At 34.4% G+C, this 25,783-nt stretch overlaps 1 protein-coding gene across 1 annotated transcript in view; it reads left to right on the plus strand.

Moving 5' to 3' along the window:
* Positions 1 to 25,783, plus strand: part of PSPC1 (paraspeckle component 1) — an 81,666-nt gene that overhangs the window by 48,613 nt on the left and 7,270 nt on the right. Inside the window, exons 6-9 of the mRNA XM_009890649.1 lie at positions 1 to 151; positions 5,396 to 5,480; positions 6,475 to 6,583; positions 25,481 to 25,538. Coding sequence (XP_009888951.1) covers positions 1 to 151; positions 5,396 to 5,480; positions 6,475 to 6,583; positions 25,481 to 25,538 — 403 coding nt within the window. The remainder of the gene's footprint in view (positions 152 to 5,395; positions 5,481 to 6,474; positions 6,584 to 25,480; positions 25,539 to 25,783) is intronic.

Genomic DNA, 25,783 nt, shown 5'->3' on the forward strand with positions numbered 1-25,783 from the left:
TTTGAGTATGCTTCACGGTGGAAGGCTCTTGATGAGATGGAAAAGCAACAGCGTGAACAGGTTGACAGGAACATTAGAGAAGCCAAAGAGAAACTAGAGGCAGAAATGGAAGCAGCTAGACATGAGCATCAGCTAATGCTGATGAGGCAAGGTAAAATCAGATAATCTACTAGTATTAAATTTGTTTTGTGACAGATTTTATTTGTATAGCGTATTGAGCTGTATGTTAGAGATTTTGCCAGATGCTATTTAATTAAATGCATTGAACGGAGAAAAAGGAAGTAATATTTCTCTTTACACATATTCTTTGATGATTTGCAGAGGTGGATTAAGAAAATGAGAAAGGGGTGATTGTCTAGGTCTGTTTTCTTCACTTCTTAAATTTGTCTAGTGTAAGTAGTTTATGTAAAGAAATCGAATGGTAGCTTCACACTCATCAGTAACATTATTTTCCATTTTTGGTGTTGCTTATGGTACTGGATAGGACTAAGTACTCTTTGTGGGCAATGCAGGAAAAAATAAAAAAGGATAGCTTGTACTTCTTATGGCTGTTCTGTGCGCTTCTGGTATGATTTTAAATGTTCCAGCAGCTAATGTTACTTTTTTTTTTCCTTTGAAACCCAGATGAGAAGTCTGCTATGTTACATAGTATTATATGTATGTAACAACTCAAAATAACTCACAGTTGCCATGAATTTCAGTCATTCTTGAAATTTTAAGATCGTGTACCCCTCTTGTAATTGTTTGGACATCTTGTCTTCCTGCTAGTGTTGGGGGAAAAAAGTCCTCTAGTGCTATCTTTAGATAGCCCTATCTAAGAATGGAGCTGGGTGGAGCTTGTGTGTCTTGGGCAGAGAGGACAGTAGTAGGGCGAGTATCTGGTACTTTCTGCTTGTTAGCCTTCTCCCCAAAACACATTTTCCCAAAATGCCGTGGACATGCAATTGCTGCTTTCCAGTTCAGAACTATTGAACTATTACTTGATTTTAGTTTCCTCTGCATGACTGCTAAATTGCAAGACTTGAGTGGATCAAGTTTAAATATATTGCAGAGCTGGTGGAAAGGATATCAAGGTTTGTTGCGTGAATGAAACACTGAAGTACTTTTTTTTTTTTTAAGTCTTAATTTAAGGGAGATCACGGCTACGTAAAAAATTCTTATGCTTAAGAGTCTTAGATCTTAAGACAGTACAATAACTAGCATGATAAGCTGAATAAGAGTGCCTTGGCATTTTAAAGGGATCTGAAGTTCTTGAGATTCTAAGTAGTGGATACATTTCTAAACTTAAACCCAGGTAACTCATACAAGCTGTCTGCCGTAATTATTTGGCTTTACTTAATGCTTACTCATAAGAAAGGACGATTTTGTTGGTAGTACAACTTCCCTGTGTGAGACTGGTTAATCTTAATCTTTTCTGCGACCTGAATGACATGTTGAAAATACTTACGTGAGCTGGATTAAAGTATTCACTGGTTTGGTGGAATTAAAGCACCTAAATGCTTGGATATATTGATTATAAACAAATAATATTTTAAAATATGTTTTTAAAACATTTTCATAACTTGAGAAGAGATTAAAAGGAGCATATTTCATTTTTATATGGTGTTCTTAGATTTAATGCAACTGAAAATTGTCATTAGGAAAAAGTTTACTTAGCCTGTTTTTCTAAATGTGTATGCTTGCTTTTAGTGTGAAACCATACTCTTTATTATATAAGAACTTGTTCTGAAATACAGAGCATAATAAAATAAAAAACTGTTCTGAAATGCCAAATAGTTATTGCAGCATGTGAAATGACAGCTGTCAAGTTGTTTCTTGGTTTATTTTCCAAGCAAAAAATGTTAAAGCATTTGGTTTGCAGGTAAGCATAGGTATATCTTACAGATGAGGAATTTGAATGTTGATGTGATATAACAGCAATGCCTATAATACACAGCCCGCTCTTTTCAATTAGACACACATTTTTAATTTTGTGTATATGTGTGACTGATACTGGTAAAGACAGTTCACTGCTGAAAATACAGGTTGGATAAATTTGCCACTGACTTAACTAATTATTGGCATTTGATGGTGCTAATGATCCAGTTCTAGAACTTCCACTCTTTAATTTTTTTAGGGTTTATCCCCCCTGTTGCCTGTACTTGACGGCAAGGTTAGAGATTACTTTTTTCTGAAATTATCATGCCTTAATCATGTTTTAAACTGAGACAAAATGACAGTGGCCTGTCTATTAAGATAGAAAAGGTCTTGATGGTAAAACAGGGGAGAATGCTTGGGTATGTTTTGGATATTAGGGTTTCTTTTAAGGATGCTGTGAAGGAAAAAATATTGCTTTTTTTTGAATATCTATTAAGCTGCACTTTTATATCAAAAAGGAAGAGAATTACTCCTGCCATTAAAGAGCCACTAGAATATGGATGCTTTTGGTGTTAATATTCCAGTGAGGATACATGCTTTTTGTTATTCTGGGCTGAGGGGTTTTTTCCTTCCCTATTTGGTTAACAGACTACTTCTCTTTGGTACCAAATAACTTGCAATTTTTTCAGATAATTAGATTTCTGCTTATTCACCTGCAGATGTTTAATTTGCTAAGCTCTAGGGGTTAGTAAACATTCCTTCTGTTTTAATCTTGTTGACTCTCCAGCTTCAGCATGTGTGAATATAAGGTATTTTTTTCACTTGTATTTGTTTTCAGACATTAGCTGCTTCTAAATCTTGCTGGTCAGAACAGTGTCTCTGTGTGTAAGTTTAGACCATGCCAAGAACATTAATTATGTTAATGAGGTTGCATCACAGGGTTTAGAATTAATATTTTTGTATACCTGATGCACAAACCACAGATTTACAGATATATTGAAGTAGTTATTCTGAAATACGAAATGCAATATATTAATTGTCACGAGCTGAAAGGAAGATGGGAACGGTCAGCTTACTAGAGTCCATGTACTCCTGCATGTGAAGATTTTATAGAAATTGCTTTGTGAGAGCCAGTAGGACTTGAACTAGAACATGTGGGCTTAAGTACTCGGGCTTTTGTGGTGTGGTATTAATACTGAAGGTAGACTTCATTCTTTTGATACATGTAATTTTTCACTTTTAAGTGTCATGTTTTGACAGATTGAGTCAGAAGTAATTTGTAAAGCAGAATACGTGTTTCTATGTGTAAGTAAATTGGCATGATGTTTCTGATCTACATATTGGTGGTACGCTTCAGATTTTTGTAAATATTCTCTCATAATGGTGGTTAAATAGTTTATGAACATACTGGAAAATGTGACTGAATTTAACCAGAAGCTTCATTCTATATCAGTTGTATGGAAGATGGGCATTTGTTTTCCATTTTTAGAACCTGAAAAATCAGCAGCTAAAACAAAAATCTTTTTTGACATGGTATTCCTGCTTGTAGGATTAACTTCTGAGGTGAGAGTACACTTCTACCTTTTGCCCTCTGGTCTGCAGAAGGTTGAGAATAAAATGAAGACCTTGCCCTTTTTTAAGCACAAGAAAGTGCTGAAGCTAATAATAATGCTTTCTGTCTTTTTATTTCACAGCTACTTTAGCGCAGTTTTCTACTCAGAGAAGGGGCCTGTGTTCAACATATGTCAGTCCAGAATTACCATCATTACAGATCTTTTAATATGAATGGCTCTGTGCACAGTGCAAACCTGTACATCTGTATTTCATCTGGCTAGTAAGGCTTTGTGCCAAGGTTCTGCCTTTGTCAAATGGTACTGGATCATAAATTGATGTGTTGAACTTTAAAATACTAACACTTTCAGGAAAGGCAATAATCAGAATTATGCTGTCGAAAAAAGAATTAGGAGGACACTGGGAAAAGTAGGACTCTAGACCTTAAGAATAAAGGAGAATAAATGATAAATTTGTAGGAATTAGCAGTAGAGAGAAAGCAGGAAATCCTGTTCCAGTGTATTAACAAAAGAAAAAGGGGTTGCTACATAAAGGAAACATCTGAAAAGGAAACATCTTTTCCCACAGTGTATGATATTGAGCATAGAATGGGTCAGTTCTTGATCTCGGTAGTACCCTGAAACAACCTGAAGTTTAATTTTAGAAGAAAAAAGTGCACTTCTCTCAAATAATCTAAAGGTTATTTAAAAAAAAAAAAAGTGTGCTTGTGGTGCTCCCTGAGTATCAGGATAACAGTGGCCAAGCCTTCTATGGCAAGCACAGTTGGAAAGAAGCAGCCCTCAGACGTCGTTATTTGAGTGAATCTTCAACAGACTCACGTTCTATTGAAGTGTGAAATGTGTTAATTTTGTAGAAGGGATTGGAAAAGCAAGCCTGCAAAATGTGCGTGAGAAAGGACTTCTGATATCAGTAAGGGTGCCATAAGAGTGAAAATCTGATGATCTTTGTTAGAAAAGAAAACAAACTGTATTTTGGTGAAATGTATTAGTCATTGTAGTTGGTTTTGGATGTTAAAGTAAAAGGTTAAGTTGTAATAATATATGCTGATGTAAGTTTGAGGAAAGTGATTTGCATAGCTGAAAATATTGAATTAATATAGTGAAGAAATGCATAGAGAAATGTACGGAATAGTTGAACTGACACATAAAAGGCATATAATAGGTGGTATAGTGGAATGTTCCTTGTGGTGTCTATAAATAATGTCATGTGGCCAATATCCTAAGAAGACAGAAAAGGCAAACAGCTGCTTTCTAACAAAAGGTAGAATTAATATTCATTGAAGAAAGCATAAATTTCTAGGCAGAAATCAATAATGTGACTGGTCAGAAACTAGGACAGCAAAAATAATTACTATTAGTTGTGCTCTGCTTTTTAAGAGCATTTAAAGTGCTTTTTAAGAGGATACAGCCATTCCTTTCTGTTAGTGTTTAAAGATTAGTGATTTGTCTATAAGCAGAGTCTTGTGATAAATCTCTGTGGAGGCTCGGATTACATGCACCTGAAGTTTGTACCACTTTTTTCTGATGTGTGACATGCAGTGGTCTGCAATAGGTAGTGGAGAGTATGAGCCCATATGTATTGTACTAGTTTTCTTGCTAGTGTGACTTTATCAGTACATGGCATTGTGAGAAAATTGATGCCTTGCCCTAGATGTAAAACTGGGATATGATTTAGGGATTGAGAGTTTTTTCTCCTTTTCTTTGTTTGAGGACTTCAGATTTCTGTTTCCATAACCTGCTCCGAAGGCTTTGCCAGTCCTGTACCTTTTTGTGTTTCTGTGAGCTGTGGATCCAATGTGTTTTTTCATATACTAGACTTAGGTTTATGGGAAGAAACTAGTTAAATGCACTGAGAAATGTCTTTTAAAATAAAATGTTAGAACTAATTTGACAGTAATAGCAATTTTTTGTGTTGCCACATTTTTGATTGGCAGCTTTTATCTTTATTACATTTTTACTCCTGTTAGATCTCATGCGACGTCAAGAGGAATTGAGACGTTTGGAAGAACTTCGAAATCAAGAACTTCAAAAACGCAAGCAGATACAATTGAGGTATTTTGTCTTCTTCTGTGCAAAGGTGTGGCATGCAGCTGCTGTAGGTGTGCATGAATTTAGATACTGTACAGCTTGTAGAGCTTGCTTTTGATATAAAAAAAGTTTCTGCTGCTAAAAAGTTGCTTTTCAAAAACATAATGCGTGATGTTTCTGTTAATGTTTTTGAACAGAAAGTTGATCACTTATGCCATTATAAAAGAATGGTTTCAAGTGTTTCTTGATTTTTTTTTTTCATTTATTTCAGCTCTGCTAGTTGTAAATTTCAGAGCTTTCTAAATAGTGTAGAAATTTTTAACAATTTTTTTTGTTTCATATTATTTATTTTAACCTTGTGACTGAAGCATAGCTGTAATAGAGCTGTAATATATCTGAACATGCTTTTAAGATTTATGGGCAGGTGCTCTACATGCAGAATAGTAGCATTGCAAATTTATAGTCTGACATGAGATTTTTGCGGATATTTACTCTTGATATCATAGTGTGTTACAAACAATTTTTCCTTTAAGATCTGTTTCATACAAATACTTGGTTTTGTGTTTCTGCTAAAATTTAAGAAAATAGACATAGTATCATCATGTTGATTGAGTTTATACTTTTTATGTTAAATATCACAAGAAATGTAGATGAGGAGAAAGAAGAAAACAGCTTGCAGAGTTTAAAATGTGTCTTTTGGGAGTAGTGAAATGTTTTGATCCATAGTGACTTGTTTAAAACTGGAGTATTTGAACCTGCTTACCAATATGTAGACGGAAGAGCAGGTAGAGAGTGTACTGGTATTACAATTACCTGTATTTCATTTAAAAATAAATAAATACTTCAATAATATTCAAACCCATCAGGTGGAGTACATTAGTGCCTTATGCTGTGTAAAAAAACCCAACCAAATAATGACCAGTTAAGTTTATATGCTTGATCTTATCTCCTGAGCCTGAGTACAAGCTTGAACAGGTCAAGAGTCTTAAGTTGACATAGTTTTTGAAAAATATTCTAGACATGAAGAAGAACATCGACGTCGTGAAGAAGAGATGCTACGCCAGAGGGAGCAGGAAGAATTACGACGACAGCAGGAAGGAGGATTTAAGCCAAATTTCATGGACAATGTAAGTAAAATTCTATGGCAGAAGTCCAAATTGTAAAAGATTTTTTATTGTCATATTTTTATATGCTAAATATTGAGCTGCCGCCTTCTTGTTTACTGTTTTTCTTTCAGTATTCTGTCATTCTCCTGAATGGAGTGGTACATATTTAGTAGTGTAGTTATTCTCTTGTGTGATGGCATCACTGTTGTTTTTCCTACAAGCTGGTGATGTAACACTTAAGTGAAGGTGTTCAGATAATAATTTGACTTTTTTATTCAGGAAATTAATTTTTGCAATAAAATAATAGAATTTTTTTAAGTGGGGGGTCATGGAAATAAACGATGTTTCCATGAGGAAGTGCCCTAGTTTGACTGAAGGTTTAAGTTTCAAACCAGTTCAGGCTGTTAAGCTTGTTTGAATTTCTTTTGGTTTATGCTTAACGTATTAAAAATAACATACTTCAGAAACAAAATGGGCAGTGTCAACTTCATACAGAGCCTAAAATCACTCTCCCCTTTGACTCAACTGTAAAACCAGATGAGGAAAACCTCAAAATCTTCACTAAAGGAGACCGAAAGATTATAAAGGTGGGGAAAAAAATTGTTCTCTGCTATAATTTCTACATTATTTATATTAGTAATTTAGGTTTGTTCTGCCTCTGAAGATTATCCTGCAGGACTAGCAAAATGGTGGTATCAGAGGAGTCATCTTCTAAATTTTCATGATGATCTATTTTGGTCAAGGGTATGTTTTTTTTTTTTCTACCAACCAAAGCAGTTAAATGAACACAACCTGTATTGTGAATGCTTCAGTTTCATGTGAGAAGGATACATTTTACTGTTACAGCTATTCTTAGTGAGGAAGCAATGAATAAGTGATTCACACAATGCTCTCTCACATTATAACAACTGTAGTCTGCAGGAGGGAATTTTGCTCCCCTCCACAGGTACAGCTTGATACATAAATCAAAAATAAACTGCTGGTTTCTTAGCTACTTTTTGATTTTGTGTTTTGTGGAAGAAATACCTATTTTACATTCTATACCATAATATTTTCTGTAGTGTTGAGAAGAATATATTATATATGTTCTGAGACATCCTAAACACAATCATAGAAGTTAGAAAATACAAGATTTCCTGTTCTCAGCAGGACATCTTTTTCCCCCCCCATCCTCTGGCCCTTAGTGTTTTTAGTAAAGATGGGGAGGAAGCAAAGTTGTTCCTTTGTTACTAACAGCTATCAATTGATTTTGCTGATTGTATTTTGAGAAGTGTGCAGCAGAAATCAATCATTTATTTCCATATGTACTCACACTGTAAAAGAAAATTGCTTTCAGCATGTCTTTTCTTTGGGGTAATGAAGATCAAGAATTCAAAACTTGTAACATCCTTTAGTGTGTTCCCACATATTATTAAACATACTTTGTGAAATAGCATATAACAATGTCTGATGTAATTTAGAAATAGCACTTACTGATTGTGACTTCTGTAGTGTCAAATATGAAATTTCATTTCATCTTAATATTTTCACGTAGCATCTTCTGGTGCGGCCTGACTTTCTGACCCTATAAGCTACCTGTCAAAATCTTCCTGTGGCTGATCTGTGAGATGCATGCTACTTGCTGCAGAGAGCTGCAGGAAGGGGAAGCTAGGGAGCCAGCCCACAGGCTTGAGATGGCAGTAGCTCCCTCAGATTCCATTGCTGTTAGGAAATTGTGGCCTGTATCCTGCAGCTTGGGGTGCTGGGGAAAACTAGGTAATGGTCACCACAGCAACATCTACTGGTTTTCTTCTTGCAGCTGTCTTGATGTCATGTTACTTAGCCTCTGTGCTTGAATTGCTTGCCACAGTTTGGCCATCCTTGTGCTTATCTGCATCTTGAAATTCGGAACTTTGTGTGAATAGAAACTGTTCAAGTTAGTGTGCTGGACATGGCAAAAATGTAGTGTAAGAAGGGAAGAGGAATGGTTCAAATGGAAAGCACTTCAATCACTATGCATAATTTTTGCGACTTTTATACGATGAAATTTTTTCAGGGGAAAGGTAAAGGTGGAGGAATGTTTTGGAAGAGTGTAGCTTTCCCACTGAGTTGCATTTCTGGAATTGTGTGCTTATCTGGAAGTAATTAATACACTGCAAAAATGTATAGATGTAGCTGTGCAGTGACAACCCTACCAAAAGTGTTATAAGTTATGTAAAGTAATACATAGTGGTGGTGGGTTTTTTTAATGTCATGTGAAGTTGAAGTGGCAATATACAATAGTTTAAAAAAAAATTGTTTTCTCTAGTCTTCCAACTAGTTTTTAGTAATCTGGTCATGTGTTGACTTACATTTTACTTCTAATATCCTTTGGACTTCAAAAGAGGAAGAATTGAAACAATTGGGAGTGATGTATTTATTTACTTTCTTTAGCAACTGTTTCTAATAAGGGCAGTTGCGTAGCTCGACACGTGGCCTGTCATTTTATAGGTGTTCATTATCACGTCTTTAGATAACCATACTTAAGTTGTATAGTGTGAATGGGAATTGAAAAAGCCTTTGCATTTTGCAGCAGAGAATTGTAAACCATTTCTGGAGATTGCAAAATGATACATGAGATCTCTTTTCGATTTAGTAGAATTTCTTATACAATTAAATTTTTTTATTTATTCTTACTAATACTTGTTCACGGTGAACAGACTCCATCTGGTAATTACTTTGAGTCCGAGATTACCATTGTACATACACTGGAAAAAGTTATTCTATGTTTTAAGAGTTTAAAAGTTGCCTCTTGGTGAAAATTGCATTTTATGATACTGGTGGATAGTTTCTGCCGTATCAGGTCTTGATATACTCTTGGCATAATCCTTATAACATGTTAAAGTCTTCTGCCAACTTGGTATTTAGAAGGAAAATAATAATTGTTTCTAATCCTTGTTTTTGTTTCTTAAAAGCTTTGAAAAGTAAGCTTCCTTCACTTATATCCTATCCCTTTTTACTGTTCAGTGTAAAAGAAGGACATAAATGGTAAGTGAAATGACAACCAGAATTGGAACCTCTCATATAAGGCTGCAGTTTTAGGCTTTCCTATTTAAAATTTCTTTCTGTCTTTTCCCAACTTGTTAAACTTTGATTTTTCAATATAACTACTTTTGAAAAATGTCTTGTAATCAAGTTTTATGCAGTTCTCAGTTACCCAGCTTAGTTACAGATGATAAAAATATTTTCTGTGTGGGAATTGCTCTTTCTGAAGCATTCCTGTTCATGGTGATGTTGTACATTAAAAATTTGATTGCATTGATTTGTTAATCTAATGGGCAGCCTAGTCATGCCTAAACAATTTATTAATCTAGTGTCATTTCTAGTTGATAAGTTATTGATAAACACTTGTATTGATTAGGGTTTTTCCCTTGCTTTGTAATAGTTGGTTTGTTGAAATCTGCTGTTACAGCTGTGCATTCTAATTTCGTGATAGCTTAATCAGGAAAATTGTTTTCCTGTAATATCTTGCTGATTTTTATTTTGCATACGTATTTCTTGCTGAAAGAGGAGCTTGCTGATGGTGATTGGAGGCAATATTTTATTTTTCAGCAGCACAAATATTTTTTAAAAAATATATTACTTCTAGTGGTAGTAATACGTTAATTATTCAAACTATGCAATGGTTACTATCCAATTGTGAATCGCTTACATAGATTTACATTGTTAAATCTCAGTCAGAGCCTTTTTACCAAATAATTCCAGTCTCAGGAAATACTGTTATTCATGTCACCAAGTTAAAAGACTGAAAAGGGAATTATTTGGATTTAGTGTATTAAAATAGTTTTGACGTGTCTACAAAAGAGACCAAAATATGTGGGACTTGCAGTCTTAGTTTTCTGGTGTGCAGATTTAATTCTGTAGTAACACTGCAAAATAGTGTCAGGTGGGTATTGTACTTAATGAAACAATGGCTGTGATGCTGGCCTACAGCTTACAACTGTTCCTACTAATAGTTTAAAGAGGGAGTTGAGACTTTTGGATGTCTTTGTCCTCTTCCCTTGAAGGAAACTCCCTTTTTCAAGTGTAACTTGCATATGCAAGGAACTGTTTCTTGTGAGTTTATCAGTTTCAACTTCTGAATGCTTACTGGTTCTTTCATGTAAGACTTTGTATATTAAATACTTAACTTTTTTTATCTCCTAGTCTTTTCAAGAATTACTTCTGTATGTTGTTTTGCTTTCCTCTAATTTTTCATGCACGGAAGTACTGCTGCTCAAGTATGTTGTGTAAGTATCAGCATAAAGTGGCATTTACTGGAGCAGTGGAGATTGCCTCAACAGCAGAGGTTGTAGTGGACTTGGATCAAAAGCTGTAAGACAGATGAGAGCAAGGGAGTGAAAAAGCACATCCCAAAATGACAAAAAAGTTCAGTTCTTTGGAGCGGTTTATAAAGGTAGCTTCCCATTTCTTTATTATTTTGAGCCCGCTGAGGTAAATCTTATCCCTCACTTCTACACTCAGTTGCAAGTTAAGTAGTAGACATTTTTGAAACAAGACTATCAGTTAGATTTCCTTGGACTCCCGTAATTTAGGAATAGTTTTTTGCACTTCTTGACTCTTAAGTGAATAGAATGGCATTTTTTTTCCTGTCTTCTGATTCTGTTATGCTCAAAAGCCCCAGTTACATAAGAAGTTTGAATTTTCACTGAATGCAGAATTGTTTCCTATTGTTTTCAATAATAAATAAATTAATAAAATTTTCTTAGGGTCTTTTGAAATTTGATTTGTTTTCTCCGAATAATAAACTTTGGTTATTTTATCTTGACAGCCTAGTGCACTTAATGAAGCTGATGGGGATGAAGTTTTGTGAGGTTGTATGAATAAAGTCTCTGTTTCTTAACAAACTGCTATAAAGCTAAGCTGTTTTATAAAAGCTCTTTGTAGGGCTTGGTTGGGAGAGATGAATTGCCTCCTTATTGCAATCCAGCATACATGTTAGTGGAAGAAGTAGTTCATGTTTGACACTTTAAAAGCCTTTTAAGGTAAAACTAGCTTGGAGAAAGGCAAATCATTAAATGTAGAACTAAAAAAAACCCAACCTGACAAAATATTCCTGATTTCCTGGCAGTGTTTTTACTTCAGGGATCAAGTTTCTTCCTCTGCATAAAGCAGCATAGGCTAGGCCTTTGAGCAAACAGTTTATAAATATGCAGTTTGTGTTTTTGTGTGTGGTCTTAGTTTTGGGAGTAGCACAAAACTTGTTTTATTTTTGCAGGATTGCAGTGATATGTATCAGTAGACAGATACTTAAATCTTGCATTCTTTTCCTCAGTGTTTTAGATACTAAGTTTGGTGCTTTAGGCAAGAATATTAATTCTGTAACAGGCCTTAGAATATTCATGTTGTATTATTTTCAGAAACTAAATACGTTATTTTCAGCATTTAATTGCATTGCCAGATACAAAAACTATTTTAACTGCCATATCTGCTTTTAGTATGAAAAGACATTGTGTAAAAATCAATGCAGAACTTCAGCCACCTTGTTGTAGCATATTGTGTGTTTGTATACATAAAGCAAAGCTATTTGTGGAATAAGGTATTTTTTGGTTGTAAGTATTTATTTCATGACAATTTTAGGATGGTTCATAATTAACTTTCTAGGTTATATTTTTATGTGTATCAAGGACGCTACTTAAGGTAATTTTTCAGTAGTGGAGCAAATAATCATAACAGTGTTTAATGCATAACTTTATATTTCACTTTGTGTGAAGTGGTAATATTTAGGGTAATGTGCTAAGTTTTCCAGGCATTAAGTTATATTATAGATATTTGGGAGACTAAAATCTTTTACTTTGTTGCCATCATCTTCTAATGTTTGCACAAAATGCTTTGGAACACACTAATATTTACCTTGTGAACTTGCAAACAAAAGAAGTTTCATAAGTAATTTTTGTCCTTTAATGTGCTGTCAAATGTGCAGAAATCTCCAGTATGAATTCAGGTGTTACGGTACTGCTTGTAAGCATTCCCAGGTTTGTTCTCTTCTACATTAATTGACAAGGAGTTTTTTTGTCTCTGTTCTCTAGGTTATCTGTTTTTGTTTATAACGTAGTTTTCTTTCATAAGACTGATGGATCAAGAAACTAAAAGAACACTTTTCAGATGCTTCATATGCAACAGCAAAATGACATCTGTCTTTGTCAGTCTTAGTGTTTCATGAAACCTCATATTTAGCAGATCCTGGTTTTGTTCAGTTATTAATGGAATGACTTCAAATGCATTTGGTGTGCTTCTTTATAGAATACTCCATTTGCATACTTAGCTTCTCCTATTTCATGGGTTTTACAGATAAAAATAAAAAATCTGCTAAAGAGCAAATTGTCTACATTCCATATTTTTACTATGATTTCAGAAAATTGTTACTGGCCACAAGTTAAAAAAAATCTACTTACCTAACTTAAATTCCTCAAATACTCAGTTCTTCGATCAGCTTTGCATATTCTGAAAAGTAAGAATGAGGCTTTTATAAATAATTTAGAAAAATTTGTTGTTAATGTGTTTGATAAATGCCCAACATATTTTGAAGAAGCTAAACTTATTGTTTGCCTTAATAATTTTCATTTTTTCTTCCTCAGCTTCTGGAGTTAAGTTTGACTTGGAGTTTGTACACATATTTACCCAGACTAAGAAGAAACTAACTTTCAGTTTCAGTTGTCTACTTGGTACCTATTTTGGACTCATCCACCTGTCTAAATCTTGAGATCTTACTTGGTGGCATTGAGACTTGCAGCCAAAATAAGTTCCTCTGCTTAGAAAAGTTTGTCTTTATTCAAAGGGTCTGTGTTTAAACAAAGAGTAAAACACCCCAAAAGTGAAATTTCTGTAGAAATAGTATTTTTTGATGTGTGGAAACCTGCTAATAGATCTATTAGTGTGAGGAAAGCTTATTTATAGATCTGGTTTCCCTCTCAAGAGGCAGTGCCTTCTGAGTAGTTTTTTCTTAGTGTGAGCAGTAAGCCTCTGACCTTTTGCTTAGCCTCTAACGTTTTGCTTCAGTAGCTCTGAGTGACAAATTTCAGTAGTGGTAATCCAGTAAACTGAGACACAGAGGTTAACTTCTTAATTAAAATATTTAGGGTTTTTTTTTATGAACATTCCACAAGCCTCCTTTCTGTAGTGTAAGCATCAAGTAGATTTATCTCAATACCAGAGCTCATGCTTGGTTTTGGTTATTAAATTTTCCATGAGGAGCGCAGAACTTAAGTGTGATATTTCTGTCTTCCATCAAGCCTGTCTTTAGGTTCCACTTTAATTTTCCAGAGATTAGGTGTTATTGTTAGGTAAATTAGCATTTTTAGTAAGTACTGTTTTTTTGGAGAAAAAGATGACTTTCTGTAGAGCTGTTTTGTAACTGTTCAGATGGGAAGTTTGGTTAATAATAACTAACATTTAAAGAGTCAATTAAATATATTTAAGGTTTACTATTTAAAGATGTTTTTCGCAAACACTGTCATAGAATCATAGAATAGGTGAGGTTGGTGGAGACCTTTAAAGGTTATCCATTCCAGCCTCTGCTGCCATGAGCAGGGACATCTTCAACTAGCCCCATCCAACCTGACCTTGAATGTTTCCAGGGGTGGAGCATCTACCACTTCTCTGGGCAACCTGTTCTGGTGTTTCACCACCCTCATTGTAAAAAATTTCTTCCTTATATCTAGTCTGAATCTACCTTTTTTTTAGTTTAAAACCATTACCTCTTCTCCTGTTGCAATAGACCCCGTTAAAAAGTCGGTCTCCATTATGATTTCCTACAGCGGCTAATGGCTCACTAATTTAGGTTTAGCATTGTGTAGGATAAGAGATTACTTGCATTAGTTTTGTACATGACATGAAAAACACTGCTTTGACTAGTGTTGCTGAATGCAGTTTTGTAGATAGACTTGTGGCAGGTTAGCTGGTGTCTTTTCTAAATGTATCAAGAAGATCTGAAAAAGACAATTTAATATCAAAATTAGGTTCTTCAGGCTTTGTTTCTCTTCTGTATATAGCGCTGGATTTATAATCCTTTAAAAATTTGATTTGCTTGTGGAGTCTCTGTGTTTGTTCCTCCCTGCTCTTTCTGAATTATTAAACATTTGTTTATCTATAGGGGAACTTGTATGTTCTTTAGGTAAGAACCAGCTTTTCCTGTTGTCCCTATTCATTGTGATGCCCATTGTGTCCCTAGCATGATTCTGACCTTTGGGTCTATAGTACTTAAATAAAATAGTAGGTTTTGTCAGATATCTTTTGATGAAAACAGACACTGTAGCTTAAGAACTACTGCGTGTGGACTTGGGTCAGGGGATTTAACTAGAAAGCATTTTTTCTTAATCCATTTGGATTTGTTCAGATGACCAGTTTCTTAAAGTTTTGATAAAAATACTAAAATTGCCTGTTGCAATGTGTATGGTTTTCCTCAGTCAAAACTCTGTTTATTCAAATGATGTGTCTTTCTTCATTCATGTCTACCTCATCTCTCTCCTGTTTTACAGTAAGTGGCCTCCAGATTGTTTAAAAGTACTAGCTGGAAAACTATGGAGAGCTGGAAAACTATGGAGCCTGGTTTCGTGCCAGGAAGTTTCATTGATGCTTCTTTGTTCATGTTTTCTTTGTTTAAGTGCTGTAGGTGTAGACAGGCCAGAACTTTGTTGCGGAAATCTTAAACATTGAACTATTCTGATTGTAAGCAGTATTCATAACATATAGAACACCTCATATGTTTATTAGAAGTTTCTCCTACAGGACACCCCCCCCCCCTTTTTTTTTTGTTACAAATTAGTCAGCCTGTATTATATCTACTTGCTGAGGAAAAATTGTTAATACAAAAGTCTGGCAAAGAGTCATATTTAGTGTATTGTGGCTATAACTACTGCTGCTTTCGAAGTGTTTTGATTTTGTGATGTTATATTCAACATTCCAATTAAGTAGTTAGATTTTTACATTAACACTTCACGACAAAGGACGTTCTTGGCTGGTTGATTTTTCTTCTAAGTAAATATTGATGACTGTCACTTCATCTCATCCTTGGTCATGCAGTTAAAGAAAATTGTTGTTTTGAATCAGTCCAATGTTCATTCTATTTTAATATTTGCCTAGATTTGTTTCCTGTGCAAGGAAAACAGCATTTGGGAAATTGAAAATGCACCCAATTTTCAGTTATATATTTTAGTGTATTTCTGCATAATGGTAGAGTTAGCCCAGGCTTTGTTACCAGTTAAACAGCCCTTCAGCTCCACATTCACCAGGGTCAATTGTGGAGTGCATCTTAAATTAAATTATTTGCAACTTGTTATGTGAAATTAAGGTATCATCCATGATCTGATGGATGTCTGGTTTGATACTTACCTACTGTTATACCATTTCTTTAGCTAAAATAAAACCAGAATAATTCTAAGCCGGAGCATAAAATTCTTTAATACACCTCTGAAGATGTGAATATATTGTGAATGTAATGTAGTTATATTACACATATCGATTTTGAACTTGGTGATATGGTGGGATATTGCTTTCAGAAAGTAGTTTTGCAGGTAAGTAAGCAGTTAAATGCCTTAAATTGATTACAAATAAAAAAATATTTGCATTATGTTCAGCTGTTGAACATTATTCAGTTTATGTTTTTAATTTCATTACTGTCATTCAAAAAAATGAAGCCAACAGAAATGGGAGAAGTGTTTTCATTTATTGGTTCCATGGAGCTGAAGTGGCTCTTAACTCTGGCAGAACCAAATTAAATGACAGAATGTTGTAATGAGGAAGTTGCTATTAAGAGAGTTAATATATAGGTATCATCCTTTCTTTTAACAATGATTTCCAGATCTGTTAAAGTGATTACCTTCTCTAAGCACCTTTCGTCTTGTGAAAAATTATTTCTGAATTTTACCTTATAATATTTGAGAAGCTGAGTTTTACATTCCTTGTGAGTGTTCATTGTTAGATCAAGGGGAAATTTTGACAGAGTACCTCTGTTCTTGTTTGCTCTCAAATGGTCAACAGTGATGGTGTGTGTGTGGGGGGGGGAATAAATCTGCCTTTGCAGTTATACCCCAGAGAGTGCTTCATCTGTAAAGCCATAGGCAGTGAAGGGACATGGTAGGATTTTCCTTTACCTGAACAAATGACATAAAGATGATTGAATAGAGGTACGGAATTAAAATCTTTGGATTTAAATTCCAGCTACTGTGTATATGCAGTTTCTTTGGGGCCAGATTTTGCCTTCTGTATACATTATTTTTTTGGCTGGTGAATAATATTTTCCACAGGTGCTGAGAAAATGAGGAACCTTTTTAGTCAGTCAGTTTTATTCTATAGATGTTGTATATACAATATTTTACTGTATTATAACAAATGGAAGTGGGAGAGGTGAGAAAAAAACCTCGGAAATAATGATATATTAGTACAGTGTTTTAAATGCAGTATTAAAATTAAGAGAAGCAGCAAGTAACTACAAGACAAAATAATGAAGCAGGAAAGGCAAATCTCAATACGGCACAAAGTTCTGTTATCAACCGAGTAGGTTCTATGGAAAATCTTGGCTTATTTTAGACTATGTTCTTTTTCGTTAACAAGTTAGATTGTCATTTGAATTTTTAGCCTATAATATAGCATTCTGAAAGTATGAGTTCTGTGTAAAACAGCTGTAGTAGCTTGTGTGATAAAAGGTCTTTTAAAAGCACATGACCTTTTTTAGGCAAACATTTATTCATGCTTTTATTCAAGTTACAGACTTTTGGATATTTTCTGTAAATGATTGCAGTTCTCAAGTTTAGTATCTAAGGTGACTAGATAAAGACATTCAGAAAATCTCTATGTGCGCGTAGACAACTTCTGTAGAAGTGATGGACAGTATTTAGTATTTAAGGTGGGTGAACATCTCTGCATCCAAATCAGTGACTGATAAAGTGCCTGTTCACGAAGGTTTATACTACTACCTTTCCTGGCTCGAACAGTAAGTATTCTTTTGTTCACTTGTTCTGAGATGAAAACCAGTAATGATTATTTACAATTTTTTTTCCCACATAATTTTGAATTTCATTTTTCTCTTCTAGTTTGTTTGCCTTATTCCTGTAGTTTAGAGCAGTGATTATTTTCTGCTGCTCATGACACAGGAGTGAGAAAATGTATCCATTGTATAATAGTTGCAAGTATTTTGGACTGCCTTCCTAATGTAGTTTACTTTCTACCCCAAACAGATTTTAAAAAATCAAATTTTGACAGTATTTAAACAGTTTCCTGAGAGTGACTCCTTACTGCAGATAGGTTTCACTCTAAGGTATTAGCCATTTTCAGTTGACTTTTTCTTGAAAGCGCTTCAACAAGCTCTGAACTTGCCTTCTTGAATCAGTATTTTTCTAAAAGATGTTTCAGTTTTCCCTTTGCTAATTTTGAAGTAGTAGCTAAAACATATTTCCAAGATGGAGCAAGCCCAGCGTGGCATATGGAGGTTGATGAGTAGCAGGAGTGTTCAGGACTCTTATGTTGTAAAAAAAAGTATTTACTTTTCTTTTTCAATGGTGGTGTTTTGGTCCGCATTTTATAAAAAGAAGATACATTTTTTTTCAATCCAGTTTTACTTTTTTGATTCTGTAAGTATATACTCATCTTCTACAGGATGTCACAGGTATGATTTCTTAGAGGTGGAAACAACTAGAATTTTTTGCATTAAAAAAAAAAATCAAGTGAAAGAAAAGGACATCTGATATGTAAGTAAAATCTGGTAGATAAGGTAGTGGTTCTTCTGCATTGCAAAGGAAAGAGAAACGTAGACTGCTGCCTCTTATAAACAGCAGTTGTACTTGGAAAGTATGTAATACAACTTTTCTTGGCCAAGATGCAAGGACAGCAAGTGTATTAATGTACTCTGTTGTCCTTTGACTTAGATTTTGAGGAAAAATTAAAATCTCACAAGTCACGTTGAAACTAGTCTTAAGAAAAAAATTACTTTTGAGAATAATAGAAATGTAATGATTGTTCATTCTTCAATGTTTTCAATACTTGTAATCAGATTTTATTAATAAGATTTTGCAGCTGCTGCAGATGACTGTCTTTTTGAGTGCTAACATGTACAATGAGATTTACATTATAGTGTTTAGTAAAAATGTGTTGCAGTTTCTGGGATCTTTCAGTCTCCTTAATGGTCATAAATTTGAGGCGTCTCCAGGTGGTCTGTGGGCTTACCTCTTTTAGATTAGCCTAGCGGCTGTCTCTTCTGTATTAAATAGTGTTTTCTTTCAGGGGATTATTAAATGTTGCTGGTTAGCAAGGTGACCCATAAATGTCTTTGTAATGTGAGTAGTATTAGGGCAATTAAACTGCTTTCTTTTCCAAAACTGCCAGTGTAGACCTGACTTAAACATGATGTGAGGATTGGTGAGTTGAAAGTAAGTCAACTTTTCTTAAGATTGTGTTTTGCATCCAGCAGTAGGAGCGTGACTTAAAATTTAACAAAGCATACTGAGAGGATCAAAGTTATTTAACACTGTACTCTCCCCCCAAACCCCCAACAACTTACATGTTTTGGAAAGTAGAAGGTAGTTTTACCTAAACAAAGGAAGGTCTTAAAACAGTCTTCCATTTTGTAAAGATCAGAAATGGCTGGTATTAAAACAAAGGTGAATTTGAGAGAATATGTAACTTACTTTTTGAAGAGTTTCTTCTAAATCTGTAAGATAGAAGTGTTGAGAGTTTGTGTGTTCTCTCTTACACACAAAACTGCAGTCTGTTTCTACCTTTCCTAGTGTTAATTTGTGTTAGGTGATGGACTGAGAGGTTTTTCAATACTTAATTAATGGAGTACTAGCCTACCCAATTCTTTATTAATTCTGTGTAAAATATACTAGTATATGTTACAAGGTATGTTAAGACTAATGTTTTTAATATACTGTAGTAGCTGTCTTGCACGTTAATATAAATTTAGTATTATTTTTTATTATAGTACATCTGTGATTTTAAAACATTGTGGGTTTTTTAATTTTTAAATAACAGCTTCGGCTTAGAGTAGTAAATATTTTTCACTTGTTTTAAATGCATGTTTTTTTCTGTGGGGTTTAGATGCTGAGAACTACCCTCAGCAACTGAGTACTCTCCAAAAGATGTAAAAGGGAAGTGAGGGAGGGCCCCACAGGAGTTGAAGATCTTTCTTGTTTGCTCCCAAAATAAAAAGTGGAGAACAAAAATGTAGTGCATGGAGGTTTTTCCCAAATGCATTCCTATACTTTTGCTGTTACTTTTAAAAGAATTTCCCCTATTTTAGTAACATTGATACTTCCTTTACAATCTTACTGAAATTATGGAAATATTAAGAAATACACTGGACTAATAATAAATCTTTTTTCCATACGGGAAATCAGAATTTATTTTGTCAACAACTATCATTATCATTGTTACTATAATTATAAATGTTTTTCCAACTTGTAGCATTTACTGGAATATATGTATCTGCGTATATTTCAAGCAGTGCATATTCCTGTTTTTACTGATGTGATAGGTTTTTTAATGTTTAGGTTATTTTAATGATGTAACTTAGTCATCTCCATCAACTCTATTTATGACTTGAGTCACCAAAAAGGAAATCAGTTTTAACTCTCTGCTCTAGCCCTGTTACAATAATTTTCTGAAAGACCTTCATTAAACCTAATGAAAATTCTTTTCATTAGACTTCCTATTTAAAAATAGGCCTGTGTAGTTTCCTGTATGCTACATGTTTTATAGCTACATTTACTTTATTTGTTACCTAGTTTAATGTATTTGCTTGTGTAATTTTGTGTGAAGTAAAAGAGCTTACTTTTTTGCAAACTCCTGGGTGGGAGCTGTCATTCAATTCATAGAATTCTTGAGTACTTTAGGCTGGAAGAGATCTGGAATCATCTCGTTATGATGTCCAGCTCAGAGGAGGGATTAGCTCTGGATTTAGGTTGCAGTGCTCAGGAGCACACAGAAATCTTGGATTTTGAAAGAAGATCAGTATTTTTCATTTAAAATTATTTACTGTTACTGCGTGTGATGGAATAAATGAACTGTTTTGGGATATTGTAACTTTTGGATCTTACGTATAAATCTTAATTGATGGGTAAACCAAAGAGGGAAAGGTGACAAGAGGGGTGGTTGGAAGAGAAGGTTTTTATTACTTTAATTCCTTGCTGGCAGCTTAACTTCCAGTGAGCTAGTCATTGGAGTGAAATAGTAAAATATTCCGAGGAAAAGATGGATAATGCACATACAAAAGTATCCCCCAAATTCTGGTTTTGAGTGCCAAACTAGCAATTTTAACCACTTGTATGATTTATGTCTTTAAAATATAGGTATCTTTCAGTAAAATACAATTTTGTGTAAGGTTTAAGGGTCTTATGCCTCCTGGAGAGGCCTTTGGAAATATTTTTTTTTTTTTTTTTCCCCCTAGAAAGAACTTAATGAAATAAACCACTCTGGAAGTGAGTAGTGAATTCTAGTAACAGGTACAGAAATATCATACCTATTTTGACAAATATAAAGTCTGCCAGAGAATAAAATTCAGTTTCCATGTTAATGAAAACAGGTGAGAATCAACAGCGCTGTGAATTACACTTGCTCTACACACACAACCTAAAGTACTAATTAAGTTACTGCTTTTAATGTGCCTGTTTAAGTTTATGGGGTAAGTGGTTTTTTTTTTTGATATGGCATTTTTTTGATACCGTGTATTAGAGTTATTTTGGTCACCATTCTTTCGCTGAAAGGTGAGTGAATTGTCCTATGTTATTTGGGAGGTGCATCTCCAGGCCACAAACACTTGAAGAAAACTGTATGAGCTGTCGTCTTACATTTCTGTTGATACCTTGCTTTTTGCTGTTCTAAAATATTCCATACCATAATTTTTTGATGGTTTTGTTACCATGAATATTGCATCATTTGGAGACAAGATTTTTAATTTTCTTCAGGCTGCTGCAATTTGCAAGGCCCGTTTCAGTGGAAAAAAGTAGTATTGGTTTGACAGTTTAAAAAAAAAAGTTTTGTAACTACTTGTATTTTTAATTTCAGTGTGAGAAGGGAATTGCTTCTGATACATTTTCCTGTATTGATTCTTTAGGTGTCTCTTCAAAAAAGTTAGTTTCATGATTTTATGCAGTGAATTAAAAAATATACTAATATTTAAAAAAAAACCCAGAAGAATCATCTTGGCAGTTCTCTGTATACTTAGACTACTGATATTGATGGTGTTTGAGGTGTAAGAACCTTATGCATGATATACCTCCAACGTTCAAGAAATCTTGTTTCTAATACTTGTAAAAATGGGAGAATCCATACTATAGTAAATATACAATATATATGTAATTTGGAAACTGGGTATATTCAAAATTTTTTTGTAGATCTACTTTTTACAGTTGACATTAAAATGAGTTGGAGTTGTGAGGAAATACCATTTTTAATGCTTCTATGTAAAGTAATCAGCAATTATAATGCTGTAGTTGCTATCATAGCAGTTTTTCTAGAAGCAGATTATTCAGATGAATCGGACCGTCTTGAGGGTTGTTTGTATTAGTGAGTTCTGCATTATTTTACAAGAATCCTGCAACAGAAGTCATTTGGACAGCTTTCAAGTTGTGTAAACAATTATCCTTTTACAATAGGGTATTACTCTTTGTTTGCTTCCCTTCGTGTTTTGGTTTTTATATCTTCCCAAAGGTTAAATTACACTTTACTACACATTCTTTGTCTTATGGCTTTCTTTTCCCCTATAATTGCATATCATCCATTTTTCTTGTTCTCTTCCAGTTTAATTTGTTTTCCCAGGTACCGGGTGACTTCAGAGGTTCTTAATCGCCTCCCTACACATTTCTCTAGTAAAAGTTTAGCCCTCCTTTCTTGCTACTCAATTTTAACTCCCTGTTATGGGTGGCTTCAGGGAAGGGGCTGAAGCAGGCTGCTATTCAACAGAAGAATGGGCAGTCGCATAGTGAGGAAAAGAAGCTCTGAGAAGATAAACGCTATCATTGTTATGTTCTGCAAAGGGTTTGAGTTATCCAAGAACGAAGCTCTCAGGTGGGCTGGAATATCAACCAGCACTGGTTCAGCTACTCTGTCATAACTGACTGGTGGTATTCCTTTCTCTGTTGTATTTTGGGCAAAACCCATGAAATAGTTGACCTAATTTACCTGCAATAAGTTGTTTATGCTTACATAGTAAATAGCTGTCTAGGACATGATTTCTGTGGGGTAGGACTGAATTTTTGTTATCGTCTGGGCTCCTGCAAATACAGGTTTTGGCAAATTATCCCAGTACATATTTTTATAGTTAATATGTGAAGCATTTAATTACGTTAATGATATATGATGCCAGTTAACATTCGAAATTGAGTATTTTTTCTGACAGGGGATTTATCTTAGATTTGATAATTCTGTGTTAAAAGCATCCCTGTGCTGAAAATTCAGAAGAACATTATAAGTTGTGAACATGAAACAGTAGGAATAATAATAATTCTTATAGGCACGTTGATAGATTAACGGGCAGCAGCAATCATAAGGCACATTTATGGATCTTGAGTCTATAGCTAAATGGATTTTATATGGTAATAATTCAACACCAAAGTTAGAGTTTCAAAATGCCAAATAATTACTTCATGTATTTTGTTACAAAGGTTAGATTAGACTGAAAAAAAATTAAAATTACAGGTTCTGCCCCTCTCTCATTTTACTTATTGTTAACTGAAGACTGGTAGCATTTCAAGCTGAGAAAAAAAGTGTTTATTGCTCGGAGGAAGCGTAGTGTGCTTTTTAAAAAAAGTGTATGGTATAGCTTGCCAATGCTTCTATCCTTTGCAAAGAAAATGATTTAAGTACTAGTAAGTAGTACAGTTTAATAGCTCTGTACTTGACATCCTCATCTAGCTGGTATTGTACTCGGCCTGGCCTTATATGGCACGTTTTATGTTAAAAAAACCACACCGCTGAACACCAACTTGCACTTGAACTTGAGATGCCTCTAGTAAGTTATGTGCAGTAATTCAAAACCTAGTACTTTCTCTTGTAGCCAGAGAGTAACTCACAGCTGTCTGTGGCATGTCCTGTTTTCACACATGCACATACGCATGCATGCGTGCACGCTCAGTCTGTAAACTGATAGCCACGATGTTTTTCTACCACGTTGCACTAGGGATTGACATTAGGGATGATATACCACTTTTTCTTGTGCTGTTTCATGTCAGGGCTGAGGTGTAAAAGCAGACTAATACCAACAAGGTTGTATGCTGATTTTGTGACTAACTCATTGGTATAAATTTGTGGGTATGATTGATCGTAATAGGGCTGCTGATTTTACTTAATGTCAGTTGACATTACTGTGAAAGGTCTGACAAAGTAGCGGCGTGTTCTGTTACGAAGTTTTAACGTGGGTTCTGGGGTCAAAAGAAGAGGTCCTTCTTAGTTTTCATCAATGGCCTTTCATAGGTGGGACCTTAAAACCTGCCTGTGTCTTTTAGTTATGAGGCCCTACTTTTCCTCTCCACACTAAGCCATATTCCTTTGCAAATAGTGTATAATCTTCTTATGTTTAGTACATTTTCTAGGTTAATATGAGTTACTAGAAACAGTTATTGACCTGAAAGCCTTTTGTCATGACAAATGACAATTTCCCATACCAGGATATTTTTACAAAACTATTGACTCTGTTCTGTCAGATATTGGTGTCTGCTGCTTTACATGTGTGAAGATAGAAGACTTGTGTTTGGCATCCTAAGCATGATTGAACAAAAAGGAGTTTTGTGAAATTGTAAAAGTACTTTTAATGTAATTTGATGTGATTAATATTTCCATTTAAAGGTTTCTTTTAGCAAGACTGATTCAGTTGCCTAGTATATGGAGTTGTTATAAAAGTTCAGATACGCTTTGAAAAGTAGAATGCTTTTCAGAATCAGGTAAATTTTTTTGCATATGCTTATTCTCAGCACGCGTGTGTTCACTCGAGTGGAATATATGTTAACATTCTTGCAGAAAATTCATGAGAAAAAAATTTTGGTATAGGTTTCATTAGTTTTCTTTCTGAACTGTGCATTTGTTCCTATTTTATCCTTTTGATGTAAACAGTAATACTAAAATCCTGTGGAATCATATGTGATAGGTGTACTTTGTTTTCCCCTAAGTGATGATTTTTGCCGCTCTGGGCACTATCTTTTGAGTATTGTTCCACAGCAGGCCGTGGTTCATGATCAGTAATGTTGGAACTCTTGCTTTTGCATGACTGAGCATCAGTTGAATCTGGACCAGTTTGGTGTGTTATTTGTCTATTTAGTATAAATGCATGTATATAGTTTATATTGATACTACATATTTATAGTGGTTTCAAAAGGATGGTCAGTATCTGAACTAACCTATCAATAGCATGATTTATCAAAAAATGTACCACAACCAAGTCAAGTCAAAACTATTTGAGCAAAGATGAACCGGCAAATTGAGTTTATATATCATAATATAACACATCAGAACTTGGTTTCCAATCAACACAAGGATTTTGAGTCAAGGAGCCATCAAAAGGATAATACAAGACTGTATTATTGAACCATAGCCTTTAGGCAATACCGTAATAAGACTTCTTTATTTACAGTTAAAATGTAAATATACTTCTTAATGAAGAATGCTGCGTGAAGATGGATTCATTTGCAGTTGGTCAGATAACTATTTGGGAGATTATACTGCTGCATCTGATAAATGAAACTTGTTATATATTTTAACCTTTAGCATTATGCAACAATGTACAGCATGCTATATTGAACTTGATTATTCATTTTTGATTTTATAAAAATGGGAGTATGGTTAACCTTATTCCTTGTAAATTTTTTAATCAATAGAGACTTTGAAACTTCAAAATTTTTATTTTCATGGAGTAAATGGGAATGTTTTAAATTCTAAGAATGATAGGTTGACCATGAAAACTATGTTTACTTTCAGAGAGAACAGGAATTGAGAATGGGTGATATGGGTCCTCGTGGAGCAATAAACATGGGAGGTAGGGATCTGAAGGAAAAAGGCTTCTGTAATGTAAAATTTCTTTTTCTTTGGGACTGTACATGATACTCAAGCACTATTAATTAGTGACAACTACTGGTAAAAGGGAGTAAACAGTATTAGGAAATAAACCTCACATACTTTGCTTCCAAAAAGCTGGGTTTTTTTCCCAAGGTATTTATTTTATTTTATTGATTGCCTGTGGGAGAAAAATATGACGTGCAAGTTAAGAGAAACAAAACAGTA

Source organism: Charadrius vociferus, unplaced genomic scaffold (genome assembly GCF_000708025.1).
Source record: "Charadrius vociferus isolate BGI_N301 unplaced genomic scaffold, ASM70802v2 scaffold278, whole genome shotgun sequence".
NCBI lineage: Eukaryota > Metazoa > Chordata > Aves > Charadriiformes > Charadriidae > Charadrius > Charadrius vociferus.